Here is a 12,461-nt window from a genome sequence, read left to right on the forward strand (position 1 = left end):
AAAAGATTCTAATTTTTTCCTTTCTATAAGAAGTTTTGAATAAGTTTTTTTGCTACCAAATTTTTTAAATTTCTCTTCCAATTTGGTAATGTTGGCAACCAAATCTGATCTAATTTTGTCTTTTTCTTTTTTATACGAAGAGGCAATAGCCAAAAATCTGCCACGAATTACAGCTTTAAACGAGTCCCAAACTATATGCTGAGGTACTCCACACTCAGTATTGAATTGAAAAAATTCTTTAATGTCTTTTTCAATGGAATCTGTAACCGATTTCATAGACAGTAGTTTACTATCCAATCTCCAATTAAAAGAAAAAGATCTTTCAGTGATTCCTGACATATAACCTTCCAACCATGCATGATCAGACCAAATCATTGGGCCAATGTCTACTTTAAAAAAAAGGTTAGAAATAGAATCCGAAACTAAAAGAAAATCTATTCTGGAATAAGTTTGATGACGAGAAGAAAAGAAGGTATAGTCTCTTTCTTTTGGATGCCTGCTTCTCCAAATGTCTGACAGATTATAGGATTGAAAGATTTGAGCTAAATCATTTTGGCCATTCGAATCTTTTGATTGAGACCATTTATTGGCAGATAGAGGTAGCAGGCTTTTTTGAGATCTATCTAAAGAAGGATTGACAACATAGTTGAGATCTCCTCCCAAAATAATGGGCCCTTTATGAAAAGTTTGAAGTTGTGACAACGTATCTTTAATAAATGCAATTTGTCCATCATTTGGAGCATACACCGATGCCAGAGTATAAGGGCTACCATTAAAGACCCCATTGATAAAAATATACCGACCCCTAGGGTCAATTGAGGAATTTTCAAAAGTGAATTGGACTGATTTACCTATTAAGATGGCCACACCTCTTGCTTTGGAGGACCCGTAAGCTTGAAATTGATGAGCAAAAAATTTTGACTGGAAGACCTTGGGCTGGTTACCCTTAAGGTGAGTTTCTTGCAAAAAAACTATATCTGGTTTCTGATGAGAGATGGCAGAGGCAACCCGTTTTTTCTTAATTAAATTATTTAGCCCATTACAGTTTAGAGATAGAAATTTCAAGTGGCACTCTGCCATAATTGAAAGAGGAAATAACCAAGGTTATCAAAATTATTGCAATTCATAGCTTTGAACCCAGGTGCCACCAGGATAGCTAGAGGCGAATCCTGTAGATCAAATTTCAAAGGTATGAGGACAGATTTCAGATCAAAGGCTTTAAAAAACTTCCAACTAAATCCATAATAATTCAATACAGTTATGCTGCCCGTAACACAAACAAAAAACCATAACCAACACCAGTGGTCTAGCATTAACAGACACTAGCCACTAACTCACCCTCCAACTCTGTTAACCCAAACTTGGGAAAACAACAACTATTTACTTAAAAGGATAAATTTGAAGCGGAAGTCTTCGTTACTGAAGACACCACACAACTAGCAACAACTACCAAATGGAGCTAATTAAAAAAAACTGAAGTTCTCCATTCTCCCTCTCTGCCAAAAATGCTTATATTTAACACTATCAACCCAGCAAAAATAAAATTTATAAACAGAATAACAGAGCCGAATGTATAGAAAGTTTATAATGAAAGGCCAAACAAAGCTGATCGAGTCAAGGCTAAAATGCCTAGAAAGCCACATATAATAAAACCTGTGCCTTTTACCAACTCAGGTTAGTGAATTAAAGATAATTACAGGCAAACTAATATACCATGTGTAACAGCATCAGATCTCGATCACAAAGTTATTGTAAGACTTAAGACACTATGATAAAAATACAATGAAACTTTAAACAGAACTATGAACGCTATTAAATACTGGTCTCCCCAAACACTCCCCACCAACTATCCTTCAGCCACTTATAAGCCTATGTAGGGAGATATGATGGTGAGGGAAACAAGTTTCCAAACCTTCATAGTAGCATAAGGCACAAACTGACACACACATACATTCCCTACCCACCCTCTGTCTCACAGATTCATTTCCATTCAACAATTCACACAGGAAGGGAAAAGGTCCTGACAATTCATTAACTCATAGTAGAAAGAAATATATTGATATAAAACCCTAATCATACTATTCAAGTTTCTCACTCTGATCTACCCCCCCTCACTCACTCTCTCTCCCTCCCTCTCTCCCACTCCCTCACTCAACACCCAGCCTCCCCATTCCAGCTCCTACTCAAACCATATATTCCAAGTCACCCCATTCTTCCAATCATGCATACCCAATCAACCAAGAAGATTTCCTTTAATGAGTTGAATTGAATTAATAACTCCCTCACATTCATAACATTGTGTTCAAAAGATATAAATAACCAAAAAAAAAAAAAAAGGGGGGGGGACCCCCCAATTTCGTATATAAACATTGCTTCATAGGCACGAAACAATCATCAGCATATTTCTAAGCCGTGACAGAGTTACACGTAGGCAAAGCTTATAAGTCAGCAGTTCAGTAGGCAAAGCTTATATGTCAGGGGAAAAAAAAAAAAAAGGGGGGGGGGGACGTCAAGAATCCACACAAAAAAGGGAAGATTTCTGCATAGCAACAGTTCCAGTGTTTAGCTTCTAGGAGAAACAGGCCGATCAGGACGGTTCATAGGCACACGACGCCATCTAGTGTCTGAAGTTATTGAGTGAACATGTGAAACTGCTTCTATAAGGCCGGTGGGAACAGGAAGATTCAAATCTCTCAGCATGCTTAGGCCTGAGTCAAGGCCTCCAGCGACAAACGACCGATCCTGTACAGTAACTTGCAGCTTGTACGAAGCAACCCATCGATATCTGATGTTTTCCCTGTTCAGGATTTCAATAATTGGCTTCAAAATTTTCCGCCTTTGCAAGGTTTCAGAAGACAAATCCTGTAGAATTTGGATGTTGTAATCTCCTAGCAGAAGTGGATTTATAGCCCGGGCTTTTTGCAGCAGCTTGGATTTAACTGAGGCAGAAGAGAAACGGACTAAAATGTCCCTAGGCAACGAAGTTTTCTGTGTGCGCAAAGGGCCAATTCTATATGCAGCCTCCAGGGCACAAAGATCAGATTCAGAAAAACCCAATGCCTTTGATAGCCAGGAGGCTATAAGAGATTTTAGGTCAGAGGGAGAGGCAGAGTTCTCGGGGAGCCCGCGAATTTTAACATTCCCCATTTTCAGTTGGTTCTCAAGTGCAATAATTTTATCAGTGGCCCAATCATCTCTTTTATAAAAATACTGAGTGTCCTCCTGCACAGCACATGCCATGTTAAAAGCAGAATCTGCAGTCTCTGCCACCTTCTCTAAGGACGTTTTGAAACCCTCCAACTGAGCAGAAAGGGGCTGGATCATGGCAGATATTTTGTCAGTCATATTTTTTTCCAGTTTTTGAAAAGCCTCCATTACCTCAGAACGAAATGAAGCTAGGTCTGCTGCTGTGTTTTCCCCTTCTCCCGACGCCATCTTGCTTGCAGGGCTGCTTGCTTTTCCTGAGGCCTTAGCCTTAGGCTTTTTGGGAAAATAGTCTTTAACAGAGTTCCTTGGGTTTCTTTTTGATCTGGATTTTTGACCATCTACTGTTCCCATACTAATTAAAGAAAAAAAAGAAAACAAACAACAACGCTGGGCGCTTGCTTAAGTGGATTTGGCAGGGGTAAGTAAGGAGCTCTGTTTTCAGGCGTCCATTCCCTATGCGTGCGACGCCACGCCCCCCACAAATTAATTCTTAATACAAGTCCAGAATAGTGGACTTGTGGTACTTCCACATGGAAAGGGGCAGTTCCTCATTTGTGAATGCAAAGCCATTTATAGCACCAGCGAAGTCACTGCAGAGGGCAGATTCCCTGCCCACTCCACTCACCATTCTCTATACCTCCAGCAGGCTTTCCTCTGTTTTTTTTTTAAACTGGATTTTAGATATCACACTTTCTCCTCCACATTTACCCTATAGGGATGATCTTTTAGTATCAAAGCAGCTTTGGGCAACTGTGGTAAAACCAGAAGGGAGATAACCAGGCAACAATTTCATGAGGAAGCCCCAAGAAGAAAAGTTCCAGTTCTATAGCAGGGAACACAGAGGAATACCTCTGAGGGAAAGCAACCTTCGAGACCCAGGAGCAAACCAAGATCCCCCAAACGTTCCCATCTTACCCGCAACTTGTTGATTTTCTTCTTCCAGGACCGCAGGCCCGACAGGTAGACCTGCTTGAGGGCTTCATGGCTCAGGTGAAGGTCAATGCCCTCTGGCGAGACAGTAAACTGGAAGGCTACAGCCTGGTGAGCTTCTGCCATCTTGGGAGGATTTTAGCTTGTTGGCTAAGGGAAGACACAGAGAAACATTACATAAACTCAGATTGAATGTCCCTACAAAAATTCATTGGAAGTAAAATGGGAGCTAATGAGGAAAGGGCTGCGGCTCAGTGGTACAGCATCTGCTTGCAATGCAGAAGTCCCCAGGTTCAATCCCCAGCATCTCCAGTTAAAAGATCTGGCAGTAGGTGATGTAAAAGACCTCTGCCTGAGACCATGGAGAGCCGATGCCAGTCTGAGTAGACAGTACTGACTTTGATTCAATAGAAGGTAGTTTCATGTGATTTCTCATAAGCTAGCAAAGGTGGAAAGTGGGGGTTCAACAGGCATTTGAAAGACTCAAAATGCTAGCCCATAATGCTTTGATTCCTGGAACCAAAACCCTAAGTATACAACACCCTCATCTGGAGCCGCCTTCTTTTCTCATGTGCCAAATAATCTCTCATTAATTCACACTCTCAGCTGCAGAAGATTTAGCCACCGGGATATCCATTTTCTGAATCAAACAATTACAGCAGCGATTATAATTCTCCCAGTTTCTGGTTCAGGATGAGATCTTTTCCTTCATAATGGGTCCAAAGAATACCCAATGCTGAGCTCTGGCAAGTTTCCAGGGAAACGAAACTCCCCAGCTGTATTTGAACACTCTGCTGCATGTCTTTTGCTGTGCAAAGCTGGCTATACATTATGACAAAGATACACACTGTATATAATTACAATATACAATAAATATCCGTGTATAGGTTAATAAATAGGTGCTTTCATTATGTTGTGTATGAAATACATCATATACAGGCATGGAATGTCTACTTGAAACACAACAATAGCATATGCTAGACACATGCAGCACCACTGGTGTTATAAGCATTTAAGATTTATATATGCAAGAGCAATTTGCATTTAATCTATGCTAAGCAACCTGAGCAGTTCTAGAAGCATTTAACACTGGATTGATATAGTTATGGAAGATTAATGTTGTGGTGTATGTGTCTAATATTGCTATTGCTGTGTTTCAAGTAGACATTTCATGCTTGTATATGATGTATTTCAGGGGTGGCCAATGGTAGCTCTCCAGATATTTTTTGCCTACAACACCCATCAGCCCCAGCCATTGGCCATGCTGGCTGGGATTGATGGGAGTTGTAGGCAAAAAACATCTGGAGAGCTACTGTTGGCTACCCCTCCTGTATTTCATACACAACATAATGAAAGCAGCTATTTCTTAACTTATACACGGTGATTTATTGTATATTGTAATTATATACACTGTATTGTATATTGCAATAATATACATGCCTGTGTATGATACACAACATAATGAAAGCAGCTATTTATTAACTTATACACAGTGATTTATTGTATATTGTACAATGCTGGCTGATAGTGGGAATCTTCTAATAAGCCATTCTCAGTTGATTTTCCCAATAATGATGGGACACACACCTTGCTACCTGCTTTTTCTGGGCAGGAGAGGACAGCGGGCAGGCCTGTAGTATCATGTATTCCAGTTAAATACATACAAGTTACTTTAAAAAGAAAAGCCACCGCCAGGGGGTGTGGCCGCATGTCATATTTCCAAAGCCATTATCTCTCACACCTACTTTTATTAAACACTGAGAAAAGGATCTACTAGAAACAGAACAAGGTGCAATTTATGAGTAAAGTAATATAAGATACAGCCTGCACATAGTTTTACCCAGGGCTTTTTTTTAAAAAGCCCAGCAGGAACTCATTTGCATAATAGGCCACACCCACTGATCAATGCTTCCTCTAAACTGTAGAGACTTGTGAGCAAAAATTCTACTTTGTGAACTACTGGCATTAGTGAGTTGCTTCCTAAGTTAGTTTGCTCTAGGACCATTTTCTCTGAGCTAAGACAAAAATGTGTGAGCTGGAGGCTAAAAAACTGTGAGCTAGCTCTAATTCAGCTTGGAGAGAACACTGCCCCTGATGTCACCACTGTTTCACACAGGCTTTTTTGTAGAAAAAGCCCAGCGGGAGCTCATTTGCATATTAGGACACACCCCTGATGACAAGCCAGCCCAAACTGCATTCCTGCTCAAAAAAAGCCTTGGTTTTACCAATTCTTTGTAGCACCCAGTGTCAACTGTGAAAACAGGAGAGCTAGCCAAATCTATTGCTCTGAGACTGACAGAGAACCAGGATCAAGCACTAGCTTATGTATGACACTACAGTAGATCAGCACCAAGTCGACAGTGAGTTAACCAATAAATCTAGATTTCATCGAGGTGCCCCAAAACTCCTTCTCTTTTTTTTCAGCTAAAACAAACATAGCTAACCCTTTGGAATCTCAAACATCGGAGAAGGGCCATAGCTCAGTGGTAGAGCATCAGCTGTGCATGCAGAAGTTCCCAGGTTCAATCCCTGGCATCTCCAGTGGAAAAGATTTGCTAGTAGGTTACACAAAAGACAGCCGCTGCCAGGCAGAGTAGACAAAACTGACCTTGACTGATTAACAGTCTGGCTCAGTATAAAGCAGCTTCATGTGTTCAGAAAATTACACCAGATATCTAGCTTTGGCGGGAAGATCTGCCGGTGAGCTCCCGGCCATACAGACTTAGAGTGAGGGACAGGCAGGCACGTTGGTGACGGGTTTTGCACCTCACGATTACTTTGATAGTATCTTTGACTTGTGAGGGGGAGAGAGAGGTCTCTCCCCTGGGGCTAACTGCTCTTGTTTCCAGGTTTCCACAGGTTCAGGGCTCCCGGAGGCTCTGCATGTGAGGACTGTCGCCCATGGCTGGACAAGTTCCACTGTCCCCCCCCCCTGCAGCCTTCCCCCTCCCCTCGCTCTCGACCGCTCGGTGTGCGAGTGTCTCTGGCACTTGAACCAGGTAGTGGGCTCCGGCAGGGGGCATTTGCTGACCTGCTACCCTGTGCTGCTGCCTGCTCCCTTCTCTTGGTCTGCCCTCTGCCACGTTCCCAACACCTGGCAGGGCACAGGGTTTGTGTGTGTGGCAGCTGCCCTGTTGCAGGGAGGTGGGTCAGAGACTGTTCCTTTAAGAGAGCGCCCGGCTGAAATGCAGCCCACTCTTCCAGCCGCCACCCCTGCAGGTGCTCTTGATTTCTATCTCCGTTTTGCAGGTGGGACTGCAACACAGAGGCTTCCGCATGTACTGCTCCACCCCCCCCACCCCACTGAAGATTGGATAACAATAATTAAACAATAATAAAAAAAAATAGTAGACTGAAAAAGGAAGTGAAAAGGATGCTAGATTCCCCAGCACTCCGCAGGAAATACAATAGAAAAAGTATGGGCCATACAGATTAGACGGAGGGCAGGTTGATCCTCATTCAGTGACACACTGAGAAAAGGAAAGCAATAGTGGGTGTTCATATCTTCTTTGAAAGAGAGGCAAAGTCCTGGATAAACATTAAATCCATAAGAACATAAGAAGAGACCTGCTGGATCAGACCAATAGACCATCTAGTCCAGCATCCTGTCTCACACAGTTGCCAAGCAGGTCCTCTGGATGGCGAACAGGGCATAGAGGCCTCCCCTCAGGTTGCCTCTTGGCTCTGGGATTGAGAGGCTTAGTTCCTCTGAATGTGGAGGTTCCCCTCAGTCACTATGGCTAGTAGCCATTGAAGACTTATTCTCCATGAATCTATCTAATCCACTTTTAAAGCTATTTGTTCCTGTGGATATCACTACATCCTCTGGCAGTGAATTCCACAATTTAATCACATTCTGCGTAAAGCAATATTTCCCTTTGTCTGTCCTGAACCTACTGCCCATCAGCTTCATTGGATGCCCCTGAGTTTTAGTATTTTGGGAGAGGAAGAAAAAGTTCTCTTTGTCAACTTTCTCCACTCCATGCCTCATTTTATAAACCTCTATCATGTAATCTATTTTCTAAACTGAAAAGTCCTAGACTCTCCAGCCTTTCCTCATAGGGAAAGTGTTGCAACTCCCTAATCATCTTGCTTACCCTCCTCTGTACTTTTTCCAGTTCTGCGATATACTTTTTGTGATACAGTGGCCAGAACTGTACACAGCATTCCAAACGAGGCCACATTACAATATTGGCCATTTTATTCTCAATCTCTTTCCTAATAATCCCTAACATAATGCCATTTTCACCACTGCAGCACACTGCGCTGAGACTTTCATAACACCCCCAAGATCTTTTTCCCTCTCAGTCTCAGCAAGTTCAGACCCAATTAGCTTACACTTAAAGCTGGGATTTTTTTTTAACCTAATGTGCAGCCTAGAGTCAGCTGCATCTCAGTACTGAGAAAGATATAACTATCAGCAAGTCAAATCCAGATGGGTCGCTTTGTCTGAACCAGAAGAACAAAGTTTGAGCCCAGCAGCACCTTCAAGACCAATAAAGTTTTATTCAAGGTGTGAGCTTTCAAGCGCAAACACATCTTGCACATAAAAGCTCACACCTTTAATAAAACTTTGTTGGTCTTAAAGGTGCCGCTGGACTCAAATTTTGTTCTACCAGCAAGTCAGGCCCACCTTCATACAATACAGCTTTTAGCATCAGACTAAGGGCCCAAAAACATCAGGTAGCCTCCTTTTGGTTTTTTGCAGCAAAATCAACTCTACAAGAAAGACACTATCCTTCTGCACAACATTTGCCATACAACTCTAACATGTTACCAAGGCTCAACTGCAAGTTTAGCTGCTATGGCAACAGAAGATTGTTCAAGCAATTTGAAGAGAGAGCAGATCTTTAAAAAAAAAAACACACCTCCAAAAAAATGGAAGGTACGAACACCTTGAGAGGCTTTGAGTCACTCCAGAAGGCAATGCCAGGAATTCTCTCTCCCGGTATTAATTCAGATTCCATCTCTTACCAAGAACTCAGAAGTCTCCGTTTCCAGCCACAATTTCCACTCACTAGACTCCTCCATTCCCTGTGAGAAAATCCAGAAATACTGGTTCCTCAAATCTGCCCTGCTATCCTCTGGGACACTCCAAAGCCATGGAGTCGTGTGGATGTTGTTCCTAGACTCCCTTCTCCAGCTCTAAGCAAACTTACACTGCTCCCCATGACTGTGCTGACTTCATTGCCAATGCCAATGTGAGGTCACAATCTTAGGTGTGGGTGAAGAGGACTGAAAGGATTAAAAGACAGTATCTATGGATTAGGAAGGGGTGCTGGAGTTGGTGCTCAAACTGTCTCTGGGGAACATCTGGGTATGTGATGCAGGTCCCTTTCTCCTCCAGAGAACACCAGTCTCAGTGGGGACTATTGTTAACTTCAGTGGCATCTTGCCAACCGTATCACAGCTGTGTGGATATGAACTGGAGAACACAGGGGTCAAAGCTGGTAAGAGGCAAGCTTTCTGGATTCTGTCTTCTTGCTGTTTGCAGGTCTTCCCCACTACTACTTCCTGTCATTCTGTGATGCCCAGCTCCCTGCCTGCACAGAACCATCATAAGGAATTCTGAGATTTGGACTTTTTTGGCATAGTGTTCCTGGGCACACTCAAGGAGTTTCCCAAACTAGATTGCAATGCTTTGTTTATCAGCTGCTGCAGAAATATTCCGCCCCCACCCCCCCCAAAAAAAAATACAAAGGAAAACAAGCTTACCTTTTCCTTGGCTTCTTAAGCGCTGAATTAACCCAAAATGCCAGTCCACATTGGGTGCCAGTTCTTGCAGGGGGCGGGATATATTACCTAATCACCAGACTTCCACCTGGGGTTCTAGCCTGACTTAGGTTCATTGAGCTAGATGGGATCTGGCTAGAACCAAGTCTTTGGTAGGAGGAGAAAAAGACACTAATCTATTCTATTGGGCCTTAAGCAAAATCACAGAAAAGCTCAGAGCATTTACCAAAAAAGCAATGCACAGGATTTCCCAAATGAGGAAGAGTGACTGTCAGAGTGTCTTTAAACTGCCCAGTCTGATTGACACTGGCATACAACAGAACCTTGACACTTTTTATACTTTCTCGCAAGATAATAAAAGACTAACATCAAAGATCTCATAGGAACATCATGACCACACCAGTAGCCATGCCCCTCGCCTCAATGGCACCATAAAGCCATCAGCTTTGTCTAGCAACAGGTTATCAAAGAGCAGGAGAGATATAAACAAACATCTCTAGATATTCAGCCTTCAGCCTTAGTTTATCTGGCTAAAGGAATGTGAGGTATGCATGGGGGAAGGGCTTTAGGAAGAAGGCACTGGACGTAGTGCAATGCTTCATGGGAAGAAACCAAAGCCTCTTTTACAAACATTTGGCCACAAATGGCCAAGTCTCCCTTAATCCAAAATTCTGCCACAAGAAGACAACATCTCTGGAAGGCTCTCACACAACTGGGGCGACTGAGATGGTGGGAAAGGAAGCTTGGCACAGTTACCCATGACTGAGCACTGCCAATTTTAAAAATCAGGAACCTTTGTTCCTAGTTCTTCTTGCTACTTTCAACCCTTCCAGAGAGTTCTATGCAGTCATTGACTCGAATGGACCTCAAAGATGGTCAGAGTGATGTAATGGTTGAAGAGGCATTAGGATGAAGGAGGCATCAGGTTCAAATCCTCACTCCCTTCTGAAAAGGACAGGATGACCTTGGATAATCAAACGGGCCCTTAGACAAAGGTATGCAAGTGGAAGGTTCTCAGAGGGGCAGTTGTGTTAGGTCATTGCTGCAAAATGAAACAGAAGGCCACTGGCACCTTGACAACTAACTAAAACCATACTCCAGCATGACACTTTCACAAGTCAGATGCAGAAGTGAGCTCTGACTCATGAAAGCTTACCCTGGAATAAACTGCTAGTCTTTAATGTTTCACTGGACTCCTTTTCTAAGGAAAAGACAGACTATTCTGACCCAGCACAAGTTTGGGGCCATATTTTTTCCCTTTTAGTTAATTTTCAGAGTCATGTCTTTCTGTGTACTTGGGGAGTTGCTGGAGTAGGGTTGCCAATCCCCAGGTGGGAGCAGGAGATCCCCTGGTTTGGAGACCCTCCCCCCGCTTCAGGGTCATCAGAAAGTGGGGGGAGGGGAGGGAAATGTCTGCTGGGAACTCTGTTATTCCCTATGGAGACTTATTCCCATAGAAAATAATGGAGAATTGATCCGCGGGTATCTGGGGCTCTGGGGGGGGCTGTTTTTTGAGGTAGAGGCACCAGACTTTCAGTACAGCATCTAGTGCTTCTCCCCAAAATATCCCCCAAGTTTCAAAACTATTGGACCAGGGGGTCCAATTCTATGAGCCCCAAAAGAAGGTGCCCCTATCTTTCATTATTTCCTATGGAAGGAAGGCATTGAAAAGGTGTGCCGTCCCTTTAAACATGATGGTTAGAACTCCCTTTGGAGTTCAATGATGCTTGTCACAGCCTTGATCTTGGCTCCACCCCTAATGTCTCCTGGCTCCACCCCTAAAGTCTCCTGGCTCCACCCCCAAAGTCCCCAGATATTTCTTAAATTGGACTTGGCAACCCTATGCTGGAGCAGGGAGAGACCCTTCTCTACAACGGGTCTGGTTTTGCTGCTTTCATGATCCGCTTTGCTATTAGATAAGGAGATTATGTTGTCATTGTATAGCATCTTGTAGTTCACAGGCCACTTTGAGAGGCAGTACTGTTCAGGATGCATGGGGTATATTCAGGGGTTGTTTTGTAGAAAAATAGGTGGCAGAATTCATTAGCACATGCCGCCCCCCCAGCCAAAAGCAACCAGATGCAAGAAAGGAGAGCCCTGGGCAAGTGAGGCCTGCTTGGTCTGGCTAGAGATCCAGCCAGCCCAAGCAGGCATCACTTGCCTGGGGATCTTCTGGGCCACCCCTCCCAATCAAAAAGCGAGCAAGCCACCCACCATCCAAAATAACATAAGAAGTGAAGAAAGGATGGCATGGGCTTCTCCAGGGGTTAATGCGGGCTGCTGGGGATGTGGCAAAGTCCTTGGTGGCTGGCTGGCTGCCTGCTCTCCTAATCCAGGGATTGTTATGCAGCTGCACCTACTATTCAATGGACAAGGTAGGTAGGGAAGAAGAGGGGGAACCATCAGAAAGGTTCAGGAGCTGTGCTCCTGCTGAATCTGAGGCCTGGGTATATTATTTTTAAATGCTGAAGATGCTTGCAGCTCAGTCCTCTACTCCAGTCATATCCAGATGATGTACAACAATTAAATGAAAGCTCTTACAAGACAGACATACAGAGAAAGAGTGTGAGAGAGAAAGAATGATTCACTGT

At 43.3% G+C, this 12,461-nt stretch overlaps 1 protein-coding gene across 3 annotated transcripts in view; it reads right to left on the reverse strand.

Moving 5' to 3' along the window:
* CPT1C (carnitine palmitoyltransferase 1C) overlaps positions 1–12,461 on the reverse strand; it is a 62,988-nt gene that overhangs the window by 32,601 nt on the left and 17,926 nt on the right. For all 3 annotated transcript variants that reach the window (XM_060256079.1, XM_060256077.1, XM_060256078.1), the window contains exon 2: positions 4,123–4,287. In XM_060256079.1, coding sequence (XP_060112062.1) covers positions 4,123–4,263 — 141 coding nt within the window. In that variant the 5' untranslated portion in view covers positions 4,264–4,287. The remainder of the gene's footprint in view (positions 1–4,122; positions 4,288–12,461) is intronic.

Source organism: Heteronotia binoei, chromosome 15 (assembly GCF_032191835.1).
Source record: "Heteronotia binoei isolate CCM8104 ecotype False Entrance Well chromosome 15, APGP_CSIRO_Hbin_v1, whole genome shotgun sequence".
In the NCBI taxonomy this organism is placed as follows: Eukaryota; Metazoa; Chordata; class Lepidosauria; order Squamata; family Gekkonidae; genus Heteronotia; species Heteronotia binoei.